General features: G+C 42.9%; 2 protein-coding genes across 5 annotated transcripts in view; both read left to right on the plus strand.

Annotated features, from left to right (window-relative positions):
• Positions 1-4: 4 nt before the first annotated feature.
• LOC109905493 (protein phosphatase 1 regulatory subunit 14A) lies at positions 5-9,441 on the plus strand. Of its 4 annotated transcripts, none has more exons than XM_031790527.1 (5): positions 5-132; positions 388-620; positions 7,544-7,624; positions 7,838-7,876; positions 8,758-9,441. In XM_031790527.1, exons 2-5 carry the CDS (start codon positions 423-425, stop codon positions 8,890-8,892), a joined length of 453 nt encoding a protein of 150 aa, XP_031646387.1. In that variant the 5' UTR covers positions 5-132; positions 388-422; the 3' UTR covers positions 8,893-9,441. The 4 variants fall into 4 exon arrangements, with proteins under 4 accessions (XP_031646387.1, XP_020358477.1, XP_031646386.1 ...); XM_020502888.2 differs by having other exon boundaries at positions 9-132; positions 7,838-7,867; XM_031790526.1 differs by lacking the exon at positions 5-132 and having other exon boundaries at positions 141-620.
• Positions 9,442-14,198: 4,757 nt separating this feature from the next.
• Positions 14,199-15,125, plus strand: part of exoc3l2b (exocyst complex component 3-like 2b) — a 41,145-nt gene continuing 40,218 nt past the window's right edge. The window contains exon 1 of the mRNA XM_031790529.1: positions 14,199-14,322. The gene's annotated coding sequence lies outside the window, so the exon portion shown is untranslated. The remainder of the gene's footprint in view (positions 14,323-15,125) is intronic.

Consider the following 15,125-nt stretch of genomic DNA (forward strand, 5'->3'; position numbering starts at 1 on the left):
TTGTCTACATTAGAACGGTGGAAGCCCTCAATGGCGTTGCCCATGCTAATACGGCTTTGGCTTTTTGGCCAGTAGAGGACTCTATCATTCCTTATGTGTAGGCTAAATCATTTATAAATAGTGGTGACCATGGTGAGTCATTGTACTTTCCCCGGAATACTGAATAACTTCTATTTCTTGTAAATTCTTATCACACAATTCAGAAAGTGTAGAACTTCCTTATGGACACAATTGTACAGAGCTAAGTTCAATGAAATACTGATCACATTGCTCTCGGCGCACAACTGTTTCCCTGACTTGTATGGCTGTGGCACTAGGACCCATAGCCGAGTTCTCCAGCAGTGCCCTACTATTGCCAAATGATAGCGCACCTCTTCCACTCTCTAGCCACTGTTTGCAAGTGTATGTGATCCGAAGTGGATATGGCAGCGAACCGGGTCGGGAGGAGATGTAACAACAAGGTCCATTCCCCGAGTAGGGGTCCAGGTAGGGACCCGGGGCTTAGCTTGCAGAAGAGGCAAGCACGGGTCACGGTAAAGTACAACAGAAAGGAGCTCCAAAGGCGCTTGGATGTGGAGAAGTGGATTGACTGTAGTCTGGACGAGCTCTATTTGGGCAGGGTGAGTCCCATCAATTTGAACTGAAACGGATCTCTATTGATAGGCTACGCATACAGTCACATACCAATGGGAAACGTTTATTTGATTTATTGTAAGAATACAAAACGGGTTTTACGCAATAACAATTATTCATTTTAGCATCAGTGTCCACCGAGTGACATAAAGCGACTTTGGCAGCAGCTTCGGTGTACGAAAGTCATTGTAGCATGGCACACACTCTTCAGTGGGACTTAATCGCTAAAATGAATATATCGGTTTGGCGCATTTGGGACCATAATAGTCATGTTGTGAGCGGTTACGCAACAATGGCGTATTTTCAGTCTCCTCAAGATATGTAAATACAACTATTCACAGAATGTCATGAAGTCTGTTTGTCAGAGATCGTACTGCCTCGTGTCCCTTGCCATATGGGATGTGCCTACGACGTTAATCAATTTTACATGGGGGGGGGGGGGGTTGGGTTGGCTGGCTGCCTTGTCTCCTTGCGCCCTGTCTGCTTCACATTCGATGAATCAAGAATGTGTAGATGGATACCTTCTAGTGTTTTGACTGTCTCGTCAACACTGGCTGTCATATTGGTAAATTCATGGTCTCATCAAATCCAGATAAATAGTATTGTGCGTGTGTTTTCTTATCAGACACTATCGACTGGACACTTGTCCTTTAGTTAATAATAAAAGCAAACGTTTCTCTGTCGCCAGAAGAAGCGGGATTAGAATGATCTACACGGCCATGATTAGCAAGGCCATGGAGCACGTGCAGAGGACAATAAGGTTAACCATGTCAAGCTTTGTTTTCCCTTTACACCCTTTTTAGCCAATGACATCAATGCCAGCATGTAGTCCTTCTCTACAGTCATTAAGGAATTGAGGGTGTCGTCTGTGTATTTTATTAGCTGAACAAAAATACACACCACAGTTGAACAGGTTTATTCTGATGTAGGAGAGCACCAGCCAAGGTGTTATACACCTGTCTGGCATGCTTCCTCATATTAGCCAAGAGTGGAAAGACCTAAGCACAAAAATATAGACTTGGCATCCAAGGCAAAATATTAAAGTAGATATGGTAGATTCCCTTCATGTTGTATGTAAGGGGATAGACAGTCATTGGAAGACATGGAGGGGTCAGTATACTCCCTGTGATTGGGAAAGTCTGTCTCTTTGCCAGGGGTGACATGGGAAAGGTCAGAGGTCCAATTGAAAGTGTTCCCAGAAACAGAACTTGTCTGTGGCTTGGCGCTTGTTGCTTTACATGGACAGCCTTGAGGGTTTATGGCTTCTGGCTGACACAACAGGAGGATCCTGGCTTCTGGCTGACACAACAGGAGGATCCTGGGGGACCTGGTGCGGTGTGTGGCATCACCAGCGAGGGCATGGGCCGCCAAAGGATGTTGGTGGGCGTCGGGCCAAGGCACTGCATGGTGGAGTCTGAGCAGGGTTGGGGAGGATGGTTGATGTACCAACCACTTAAAGAGTAGAGAATATATAAATGTAGCTTTTGACCCTATTTAGTGTTCATGACAGCTTGACCTAGTGTACCATTCTGTTTCTTGTGGATGCTTTTCATGTTGTTGCTTTCTCACAAACCCATGGCCACAGCTTTATATCTTTTGTTAATGAGTTAATTGCTGTGCTGATAGTGGAACGGGCATGTGTAATGATGGCGTAATCAGATATCCCCAATTCTAATTTCCTCCTAGACCAAAGCCCACACTGGCTGCCCCGGCAACGTGAAAACCCCTTGACCAGGCCTGAACGGACGCTAACTATCCCAATTATTGATTGATGACATCTCTGTCTCCTGGGATGATTCTGATGAATGGGAGGATGGGGAGGTTTGGAGGAAGTGAAGGTCCCATATGTCACCAAATAGCACAAAGAGAATACCCCCCTCTCCCATCAGAGCCCGTTGTTAAAGTTCAAAGCATTGAATGTAGAACATTGCTTGGGCAATTAGTCTCGTATCAACGCTCTATCAACACTCTATCAACGCTCAATCGGCGGCCTAGATTAAGACCCCCGCAGTGTTCTGCTATCTGCATGATTGTCTGCGAGGCTCGGGGTCTTTTCACTTTTAGTCCCCACCCCTACACCCAGCCATTTATAACCATTCTATTGAGTCGTCACTGCCCACTAAGCCACACAGATGTGACAGCCAGTTGTTATGCAATATACCACCGCAAACTGGGTGAGAGAAACATCGGCGAATTAAGGTTTTTAAGAGTGCAATTGTTTACTTTTGTACGAACAATAAATATCTAATGGTTGTGAAACATCTATTGTAACTAATCTATAGCAGCTGGTTCCCCGACGACTGCAATTTTTGTGACGACATGGAACTTCATCTCATAAGACTCATCAAATATATAAATCACATAATTGTGTATGTCTTGAACCATATGTCCACAATTTAGTGATACATGAATAACCTAATGGAAATATCTTTTAATTTGCATGCCTATGTAGATGAAACAGTCATCAATCTCCTGATGAACAGGCCCATTTCATGGTGTAAATGAAGTCACCCACCCAATCAATAACCATGATTTCACTGATGGCACTAAAACCATCTTTTTTTTTGGACTGATTCATTTTTGGTAGTGCTCTGACCACATGCTAATACTGTTGTAATTAATACTAGGTCACGTGTCAAACTCATTCCACGGCGGGACGAGTGTCTGCAGGTTTCGCACCCCTGTACTAGATCATATTAATCAAATGTATTTATAAAGCCCTTCTTACATCAGCTGATATCTCAAAGTGCTGTACAGAAACCCAGCCCAAAACCCCAAACAGCAAGCAATGCAGGTGTGGAATCTATCGGCTGTAGCAGTAAGTAACTGTGGGAACGCACCTGGTGCAAACTGATGTTTTGAATAGGAATGACTTGTTAGGATGTGACAGCAGGGGTTGGCCTTTGAGAGACAAGGTGTGAGAAACGGTAGAAGAGAGGAAGCGTGTAACGGCATGTCATACAGGCAGTAACGAGGATATGAATATTAAACGGAGAAGACCAGTCATGAATCTGGAAATGACACGTTAATGTACTCTTTTACGGGGTAAATGGATATTGTAGCGCGTCGGCATTTAGCAGTCAGACTGTTGCAGGATATGAAATGGTAGAATGAAAGGGGTTGGAGGAAATGGTGGTTTGGAAACTTGAGTCAAGCCAGATAAGCGTCTGTCAATACTGCAGGCTCTAAAGGAAACCCAACAGTTGAGGGTTAACATGGTGTACACAAACTGACCCACAACTATTTCTATTTCGAGACATTTCTAAATTTGTGTCAGTGCAGTATAATGACTCATCGGTGAAATGTATTGAGGCTGAATGTTTTGTGTATATTGATTTAGGTTTAAATGATTTTATAAATCATGTCCTTCCACCTCAATGGGTTAAGGAAATTCATGTGCATTTTTAAAGTGTGGTCGCTTCCCTTATAAATGCATTTACTTTACGTTAGTCTTCAGTTCAACCTGACAGGTTATTTTGACTCAGATTTCTTTTGTCACTAGTGTGGAACAGACCACTTACTGTATCAGGGTGTTGGCTATGGAAAACATTACACATACATGGACACAGGTGCACAGCTGGACACTGACACAGGGACCAGTGGACTATCACCCAGAGTACCCAAGCGAACAAAAACCACATTACCCTCGACCCACTGGCCTGGAAGTGATGTGGACTAAATCTCTGCCTTTCCAGCCCTCGACTGATGTGAAACTGGGTGGAATGACTCGCTCCCATTTTCTGTCTCTGCTACAGAGGAGTGAGGGCCTAGCCATACTCGTTTCAAAAGTACCAACTAGATATGATATTGTTGCTGGTGTTACATTCTCACCTTTTTAAAATTTTGTTCATAGAATTATACTGTCCCTTTAGCCAAACACAATTTTTAACAGGCCTTAATGTTCTGCTAAAACACAGTCATCACACAGATAAACTAAAACCACAGATGAAAGGGAGTTTGTTAAAATGATCGTTGCTGGAAATCAACGACTGCTAAAAATCCTGGGGTGGGCGATATCGTCAGATCATCGCGAATGTAGGCGACATGAATCAGTTAGCTACACTATGCTTGCAAACTAGTCTTTGCTTGTAACCTACTACTGGTGGAATTAATTTCACACTCGTGTATGCAGGAAGAGTGCAGCAATATGTTTGAGAAATGGTCTACTTTGATGGTCAATTTGTTGCATTAAGTTACAAGAAAACGGACACAACACGGCATTATGCCACCAAACAACTTTTATTTAACTTTTTACATATGAGGGCTCTATCTGCACCCGTCTGCTCACCTTTACTATTCGCCTCCTGCACAAGTAAGATAGGAAAAAAGGATGGGACACATTAGCCCACCTGACATCACACATCCCCTCACAGAAAACTAATGTGAAATCCGGGCATGGACAATGAAAGCAGTTGAATCCCATTTTTATTTAATTTTTTAAATCGTCTTTTTTTTTTAAGCATTGCATCAGCCTAAAGTGACTTAACGCATCCTGACAGGCCTGAGTCATCATGTTTGTCTCACGATGGAGGCTGTGTTTACTCAACCCTGCCAGGAATGTGATTTTTAGCTGCTTACTGAGCCTCATCCCCAGAGTTGAGCATTAGAATAATCATTTTTGATGTTAGCGTTTGAATTAAGATTTGTTTTACCAGCTCCTGCCAGATTACGGAATAGATCTGCTGGTGTGCACATGTCGTTTTCATTGCATATGTATATTACAACACCATGTATTACATTGTTTGTGTGGTATGAGAGTGATTGTGGACTTGCTCACATGACTATTTTTGATATATGCCTGTGTGTGTGGGCAGAATGAGACAGTATTTTATTGGCATTTGGAGTTGAAAGAAAGGTCAGGGATGCCTGGGCAGGAAGCGACTGCTTGGATCTGCCTGGACAGACCTTTACACTACCGGTATCCGAATCACTAAGTCCCTCCGCCCCGACGGCACCCACAGACAGACCCAACGGAGCTGGTTAACCTTACTGCTGAGCATTCAGGTCAGACTGAACTCTCCTATGGCCTGTTGCATGAGTGTCACTAGTCAACATGTCACGTGCGCGTCTTTGTTGTGTACTGTGGTTGATGTTTGGATTAGGTTCTGAAAACAGCCTCCCATCTAGTCTAAAGGGATATTTGCAGTCTTCATCAATTTCCATATGTTGTTGTTCAAAGAATCTCTGCATTACCAAAAAGGGCAATAAAAAAGCAATCAGGGTTCATTTTTGGCCACTATGTTGATAGCAGCACATCATGAATAATTCCCTTTTGAATGTGCTGTTTGTGCCAATGAGCAGACTTGCCCCAAGGGAAAAATAAATAAGGTGGAATCTCAGCATGAGACGCTTGGCCAGAAGCCATGGTGGAATGTTTTTCTGTTCAGAATGAGAGAAGCAGTTTGAAAACAGGGTGTGTTCGGGGCGACTACATCTTATACCAAACAAAAATATAAACGCAACATGTGCAGTGTTGGTCCCATGTTTCATGAACTGAAATAAAAGATCCCAGAAATGTTCCAAATGTGTTTAAATCCCTGTTAGTGAACATTGCTCATTTGCCAAGATAATCCATCCACCTGACAGGTGTGGCATATCAAGAAGTTGATTAAACAGCATAGTCATTACGCAGATACACCTGGTGCTGGGGACAATAAAAGGCCACTTTGCCTTCAATGCCCTTTTAGAGAATTTGGCAGTACATCCAATCGGCCTCACAACTGCCGACCACGTGTAACCATGCCAGACCAGGACCTCCATCTGGCTTCACCTGCGGGATCAGTTGAGACCAGCCACTGTACGACAGCGTATTCCAGTTCAAGCAAATCTCCAGCAACTTCGCACAGCCGTTTAAGAGTGGGACAACATTCATTAGGCCACAATCAACAGCCTGATCAACTCTATGCGAACGAGATGTCATGCTGCATGAGACATAGTGGTCACACCATGATCCACGCCCCTACCTTCTTTTTTTTTTAAATGTACTGTATCTGTGACCAACAGATGCATACAGTATCTCTATTCCCAGTCATGTGAAATCCATAGATGATGGCCTAATGAATGTATTTTTTCTTTTATAAACTTTTTAAAAACTGAAACTGAGAAATCTTTGAAATAGTTGCATGTTGTGTTATTACTTGCATTCAGTGTAGTTACTTAATTTGGGACATTTTCACAGATCATTAACTACATAGACTGTTATACAAATAGTGTCTGCTTTTCTGAGACTTGGGGGGAGCTGAAGGCAGTGAGTATGACCAATTTTAGGAGGCTGTGAGAAAGCATAGTTTTCATGATCTGTGATGGAGAATGTCTGGTCTTGGCGGTGGCTTCCGTCCTTACAGCATACCTAGACTAGTAGTAGCCTGGTTTGTTCATTCCCCCCCCTCTTCCTTTCTCCTCTCTCTCCTCTCCCTTCTCCTCACATGCAGTGTCCCCACTGAAACTTAATCCTAAAACTATGGAGGCACTTGACCGATTCCAAGACGGCACAGCCATCTAAATGATAGTCGTCGTCATCGTCCCCCCCCCGCCCAGTCATCCCTAGCCCTTAACTGCCAGCCCACCCATCACTCATCCTGCATCTTGCATATGTTGACTCAACAGCCACCATGGACACTCAATTACACACACACACACTGCAGTGCTTCAGGGTCTGTGAATATCTCATGGTGTGTTGCACTCTAAAAACACGTGCAGCTCTTCCTCTGTGTCTGCAAGACCCACGTAACTCCGAACATGGCAAGACCTGAATTGTCCTTTTTTGCGAGTGACATGTATATATTTATATGCTTGTATCTGAGCCTGTCCCTTTTTTCATATGGGGTATGTGATAGTTGTACGTTAGGATACTGCTCTGGGTGGAGGATGTGGACAGTTTGACTGACACTCGGTCACCTTGTGTCCCCAGGAGGAGGAGATGCCGGAGGAGGTGAACATCGACGGGCTGTTAGACCTGAAGAGTGACGAGGAGAGAACGCACAGGCTCCAGGTGAACTGTACTACTCACTAGCTAAATCATCGGTGGACTTTTATCATTTTATCAATTAAAAGCTGTGTGAACAAGTTGTACTGTTTTGATTGTGGGAATAACAGTAATAGCTGTAGATTTGGTTGCTATTTATGCTATTTTATATATTGTTTCAGCAGCAGGCCGGTCAGATTAACTAAAATCTTATTTGGTCTGGGGATTTTTTTTTTTCAGGAAATGTTTCACACGTGCAATAACACAGAGGTAAGTGAGGTAATCTATGTAAAAGAGGAGTAATATCTAACAATGTGTTTTAAGATTGTTTTGGGTAGTATTTTATGCCATTTATGTCCATAGACTGACTATACAGAATGATGTCACAGTGAAGGGACCCAATCAGAGAGCAGTTATGACTATTTCATTATGAAGGGGCCAATCAGATTACAGGATTACGAAGTCATTATTAAGGGACCAATCAGAGAACAGGGTTATGACCATGTCATTATAAAGGTTGCAAAACTGTCCTGGTTGGAGAATTCTGGATTTTTTTCCTTCTTATTCCCTCCTGATTTTGGAAATCCTCCTACCTGGGATTTTGGGGAAGCCAGGTAATTTATTGAACGTTCCTCGAATTTTTCAACCCTAGTCATTATGAAGGGACCAATCAGAGAACAGGGCTATGACGTCATTATTAAAGGACCAATCACCACTGGTCAAGTCTTAGTTGAGTCACAATTCATGACAATTGTGACTTGAGTCCCAAGTCTTAAAATCAAGTACTACAACATTGCCTTTCTCCCTCTCTCGATCATCTCCTCGCTCTTTCTTTCAGGAACAGAAGTAACCAATGACGACTCCAAATATAGTAGCTGACAATGCTAGTCTTGTCCCTCATATGCGAGGTCCTTCTTTCACACTGTCCCTGTATCCTTCGTGGTCAGCATCACTCAACCTGTCTGTGTTGGCAGACTATGTTGACACCCCCACACACACACACGTTGATATCACTTAATTTTGTGTGTATGATGTCTCCGAAACATGTTTCACTGTGAATTATTCAACGTTACCGACGCTGTGTGTCGCTGCCTTTCACTGTTTCCATTCTGAGCATGTTTCGTATGTTGACCGACTGCCCTTTTTCCCTGCACACACAGGTTTTCATCAAGGAACTGGTGTTGAAACTCCACGGGCTGCAGAAACAGGAGGACCTCCACAACAATGGCATCGAACAACCCCAGCTACACATCTTCCCCAACAGGCAAAACTCTACAGACCGAGAGGTGATCTGAAGGCCGTGTTACGTTGCCCTTCAACCCCAGAACCCGACTCCCCATTCCTCCCCAGCCTGACGCCACGGACCTCATCTGAAAAACATGGGGTCTTGCTGGTCTTTACACTGTGCTCTACACACTGTCAAATACACATCAAGCAGCTAGCCAGATCTGACAACTTATCACAAACTTTGCAGACACCTTATCTTCTGTACACACACACACACACACACACACACAGCCACACAGCCACAATGCACAGGCAGTCCTTGCAACATTTGTACCTCTACGATGTCAAATGAGTTCTGTTTTATTTTTGTTAACGCAGTGTCCAAAATGTTTGAAACATGCTGCTCTCTGTTGGGTCGCTACCGCTACTTGTGTTCTGTGTGTCCTTGAATTGCTTTTATTGGACAACTCATTAGGGTATTGACTGTTGGTCGGTGTGTCTCATGTGAGATGCACCTCTGATTCTGTTTAGCTCATAAACCAGAACCAAAGAGTCCAGCAATGTACTGTAGATACCAATGTCAGTTGGAAGGTAATAGAGACTCTATAGAGCTTTCATATACCCCCAATGGGTTAGTCAACGGTTCCTCGCTATGAGCAGGTCTACCATATTTTCAAACTGCATCCAGTAACATGAGACAGTAGCTCATGAGGTCAACTTGAAGAAAATAAATAAATATATATATATATATATACACTGCTCAAAAAAATAAAGGGAACACTTAATACATCCTAGATCTGAACGAATGAAATATTCTTATTAAATACTTTTTTATTTACATAGTTGAATGTGCTGACAACAAAATCACACAAATTATCAATGGAAATCAAATGTATCAACCCATGGAGGTCTGGATTTGGAGTCACACTCAAAATTAAATTGGAAAACCACACTACAGGCTGATCCAACTTTGATGTAATGTCCTTAAAACAAGTCAAAATGAGGCTCGGTAGTGTGTGTGGCGGATGGTCTCCTGAGGGATCTCCTCCCAGACCTGGACTAAAGCATCCGCCAACTCCTGGACTGTCTGTGGTGCAACGTGGCGTTGGTGGATGCAGAGAGACATGATGTCCCAGATGTGCTCAATTGGATTCAGGTCTGGGCAGGCCAGTCCATAGCATCAATGCCTTCCTCTTGCAGGAACTGCTGACACACTCCAGCCACATGAGGTCTAGCATTGTCTTGCATTAGGAGGAACCCAGGGCCAACCGCACCAGCATATGGTCTCACAAGGGGTCTGAGGATCTCATCTCGGTACCTAATGGCAGTCAGGCTACCTCTGGCGAGCACATGGAGGGCTGTGCGTCCCCCCCAAAAAATGCCACCCCACACCATGACTGACCCACCGCCAAACCGGTCATGCTGGAGGATGTTGCAGGCAGCAGAACGTTCTCCACGCCGTCTCCAGACTCTGTCACGTCTGTCACATGTGCTCAGTGTGAACCTGCTTTCATCTGTGAAGAGCACAGGGCGCCAGTGGCGAATTTGCCAATCTTGGTGTTCTCTGGCAAATTCCAAACGTCCTGCACGGTGTTGGGCTGTAAGCACAACCCCCACCTGTGGACGTCGGGCCCTTATACCACCCTCATGGAGTCTGTTTCTGACCGTTTGAGCAGACACATGCTCAAACGGGGTGGCAGGGTAGCCTAGTGGTTAGAGCATTCGACTAGTAACCGGAAGGTTGCAAGTTCAAACCCCAGAGCTGACAAGGTACAAATCTGTCGTTCTGCCCCTGAACAGGCAGTTAACCCACTGTTCCTAGGCCGTCATTGAAAATAAGAATTTGTTCTTAACTGACTTGCCTAGTTAAATAAATGTAAAATAAATAAATACACATTTGTGGCCTGCTCGAGGTCATTTTGCAGGGCTCTGGCAGTGCTCCTCCTTGCACAAGGGCGGAGGTAGTGGTCCTGCTGCTGGGTTGTTGCCCTCCTACGGCTTCCTCCACGTCTCCTGATGTACTGGCCTGTCTCCTGGTAGCGCCTCCATGCTCTGGACACTACGCTGACAGACACAGCAAACCTTGCCACAGCTCGCATTGATGTGCCATCCTGGATGAGCTGCACTACCTGAGCCACTTGTGTGGGTTGTAGACTCCGTCTCATGCTACCACTAGCGTGAAAGCACCGCCAGCATTCAAAAGTGACCAAAACATCAGCCAGGAAGCATAGGAACTGAGAAGTGGTCTGTGGTCACCACCTGCAGAACCACTCCTTTATTGGGGGTGTCTTGCTAAATGCCTATAATTTCCACCTGTTGTCTATTCCATTTGCACAACAGCATGTGAAATTTATTGTCAATCAGTGTTGCTTCCTAAGTGGACAGTTTGATTTCACAGAAGTGTGATTGACTTGGGAGTTACATTGTGTTGTTTAAGTGTTCCCTTTATTTTTTTGAGTAGTATATAGATATATATATTTAAAGGGGGAGAAATATTGTTGTGATATTCCCAATGATTTTAATGACGATATAGATAAAGCTACAAAGGATATTTTTTATGAATACCAAGCAGTATTGCTTGGTAGGTTGTCAACTGCCACTCAAAGATGGTTTAGACTAGCTATTAAGGATAATTTAAGATAACATTTAAGCTGTCAGGAATACCAGGTAATTTTATTTCTTACCAAAATATTTGTATATCTGTAGAGGATTTTCAGTCAGCTAAAGGATAGGAGTACAGTTGGGTTTCTATGTGCCTCAGGTACACAATTGTTTTTTTGTTTTTTTTACACGAGTTTCAACACGGTTTGTAAATGTGTAGATCTCGGTTGGCTGTATTGGTTTAAATACATTTTGAATTCAATGTTTCCCAGAGTAACTTTGAATCATTATCAGCATAGTGTTTTATAGATTAGAGGCTGTATTTACATGCTGCTGTACCATAGAGAAGGCCCGTGTTTAAAATAAATAAAACAAATGCTATGAGTCGTATTGATAAACAGCGCCCTCTTCTGGCTAAATGTACTGAGTAATTTACAACAACATTACATTTTGTCATGACAGTCTACTCTTTTGACAAACCGGGTGTTTATTTAATCCCATAGGGGTCAACCCATTTACCATCATTGTAAATCGATTGCTATGGTGTGGGGGTTGGTAGATAGATAGTAGCCTATATGATGCTAACTGAAGTGTCAGCCCGAGGTTGCATGTAATATCAGAGACAGGTCAGATTTTTCAAGCACCCATAACTTTATCACAGCAATCCTACAGTATGAACTCTTGCTCAAACCAATCCAATACTATCTAATCTGACAGACTGTCATGGTTCATTGGAATAACCTGTAGATGGCAGGAGAACACAAGTCAACATTTCCTTTCTCATTATATTAAGGACACCATAGAGTCAGCTTCAGGAACGTCATTAGTAAGATACAACCGCTTACAGAGCATTATTATGGGTACTGTAGTACATCATGCCGCATCTCGTTTGAGCTCAGCATCATGCTACGGACGTTAGCTTCAATTTAACAATTTTCTGTTGCTCAAAAAACGCTTTGTGTATGTATATGCCTGTTTGTTGCTGAAGCTCCGCTGTTCCACCAGACACAGACCAACCAGGCTCAACACACCTTTGTCTATGTTTGTGAAGTAAACATGACACATTCCACCCGGGCATTAAGGACTTCTGGTCTGTGGAATCAGATGGACTTGTGAAGTGAACTTTCCCCGTTGACATGATGGTTTGTTATGCGTATGCATTTAGACCTTGTAAGGGTCGTTCCCACAAAATGATTGCCTTTTGTGTCCCTTTGATATTTGAAGTAGAAATTGTGCACAACTATTGCATTTTAAAAGCCTGTTATATTAATAAATGTGCCCCTTTCATACTGACTACATACATTATTCCTATTTAAAATCAGATTTATTTTAATTAAGACTTGCTAAAGTGTCAAAATCCAGCATTTTGCACTCTGTGAAGTGGGTTAAAATCTAGGAAGATTTTAACCCACTTCATCCGCAAATTTCTCCCAAGTTTTCACATCATTGTATTTTGTTGCTTTGACTAAAGTCAGTCATTTCTGAAAATGATGATTTCTTTAATGTGATTAGTGAATAATTGATGTCTACCTCATTTTAAAGTCAACCCTGTAACGTGAACTGAACTCTCGTTTTTATGTGGTGAAACTATTCCTTTTCAAAAAAGAAACATTGAACATCTAACCAAACATTGAACATCTAACCAAACATTGAACATCTAACCAAACATTGAACATCTAACCAAACATTGAACATCTAACCAAACATTGAACATTTAGTCAACCATAGAGTAAAAGCCGGTTCTACTATTTTTGCCGATGTTCTGGTGTTTTGTGGTGGGGAAATGAGCGGGTTGAACATAAGATGTCAACCCTGTTACCCATAGTTAGACAGGCTGTAAATGTAAAAATAAATAATAAAATAAAATTTGTTAAGCTTAATTTTAATCGCCTCTCCCTGTTGCGCACAACAACCCCCCCCTCCCCCCTATTGCAAGGGGATTTACCTCTGTTTTATGATGAAATCATCAACCCTGTTACTTAAGGCATTTACTATAGTACTAAATGTAACCTCTTGAGATGGGAAAACACTTTTTATGAAGTTGGACATGTGCTCCTTATGACAATGTTCAAATGAGAGGAAATCCCCCCCCCCCCCCAAAAAAAAAAAAACTTGACACCACTCTAAAGGTTGACAAATCATGCTCCAAAAGACTAAGGCTATTAAGTGGGCTGGACAAACAGTGTACAGTAAAGGGTTAGAATTCCAAGTGCATTGTTCCACAGCATCAATACATCCCAAAGTCTCACAGATGCTCAAAGCACATAAACAAACATGGGCCTCAAACAAAGAGCTTTTACACATGAACTCTATGACCACATAGGTAGGTGTGTTCATTGCAGAATACGTTCATAAACAAAGTTCAAAACAAGTAGGTGACGGGAGAATACTCCAAAACAAATTCTAGATCCGGTGGATAGGGATAGGGCATAGGGGGGTTGCCTATGGTAGATTACTTCAAATAGATCATCTCTATGAGGTGGGGGGATTCAATATACATCTGGGTCTAAAACAAACAAACAAATTAATAAATGAAATGAAAGTCTAGCCACATTAACTCCCCCCCCCCCTCTCCAAAGGCAATTAGTATAATCAGCCTCTCTCCCTGAGGGGCCTGTAGCTCGCTGTGGAGGAGGAGGCAGGGTTGGGGGGGCAAAAATGGGATGGCCCGCTTCCTCAGGAAAAAGCATCTTGCGCTATAGGCAGGAAATGGCCAACGCCAGCCCTGGAGTCCAGACGAGCCTCTGGAACGGAGAAGCAGGCATAACTTCTGAGCTGTCGGACCTGCGAGGACATAGCCACTCACACACCCACTTCGACCAGCTACATTGCCCGTGTGGCCAGGGATGCCACTGCTGTGAGAATCACAGGGATCCTCTTTTTAACAGCATAACAAGGTAAGAGCTGGAATCTGGGCCCCGGGTGATGCCATTTTAGTCTTTTCATCTCAGTTTCATGTTGTCTAGGTGCCCCTGGTTTGGTTGGGCTCCAGTCAGAGCTCTCCTCAGAAGCATGTGTCCTCACCCACTCATAGAGAGCAGGGCTTGGGTTCCGTATTGGTCAGAGTGGAGACCAATGAGAGACCAGTGAGCGGCAGAATTCAGTGGATAACATTCTGTTTGCCTTCTTCAGAGTCATACAGTATATCACTGTTGTTTCATGTATAGTCTTTATGGAATGTTTATGTGTCTGCTGTTGTGTCTCTACTAGGGCCTATAGAATAACATCATTTAAATAGAACTTCCTCCAATATCAGTATTTTGTTATCATGTATTGCAGCACTTATAATACAGACAGGGCTCCAAAGCCTTGTGGACCAGGAAAAGCCATGCATCGATAACTACATGAATATACAGTGCATTTCGGAAAGTATTCAGACCCCTTCCCTTTTTCCACATTTTGTTATGTTACAGTCTTATTCTAAAATAGATTAAATAAATTAAAAAATCCTCATCAATCTACACACAACACCCCATAAAGACTAATTGAAAACAGGTTTTTCGTAATGTTTGCTAATTTATACACCTTACAGTGCCTTGCGAAAGTTTTCGGCCCCCTTGAACTTTGCGACCTTTTGCCACATTTCAGGCTTCAAACATAAAGATATAAAACTGTATTTGTTTGTGAAGAATCAACAACAAGTGGGACACAATCATGAAGTGGAATGACATTTATTGGCTATTTCAAACTTTTTTAACAA

The sequence above is a fragment of the Oncorhynchus kisutch genome, linkage group LG15, assembly GCF_002021735.2.
Source record: "Oncorhynchus kisutch isolate 150728-3 linkage group LG15, Okis_V2, whole genome shotgun sequence".
Classification (NCBI taxonomy): domain Eukaryota; kingdom Metazoa; phylum Chordata; class Actinopteri; order Salmoniformes; family Salmonidae; genus Oncorhynchus; species Oncorhynchus kisutch.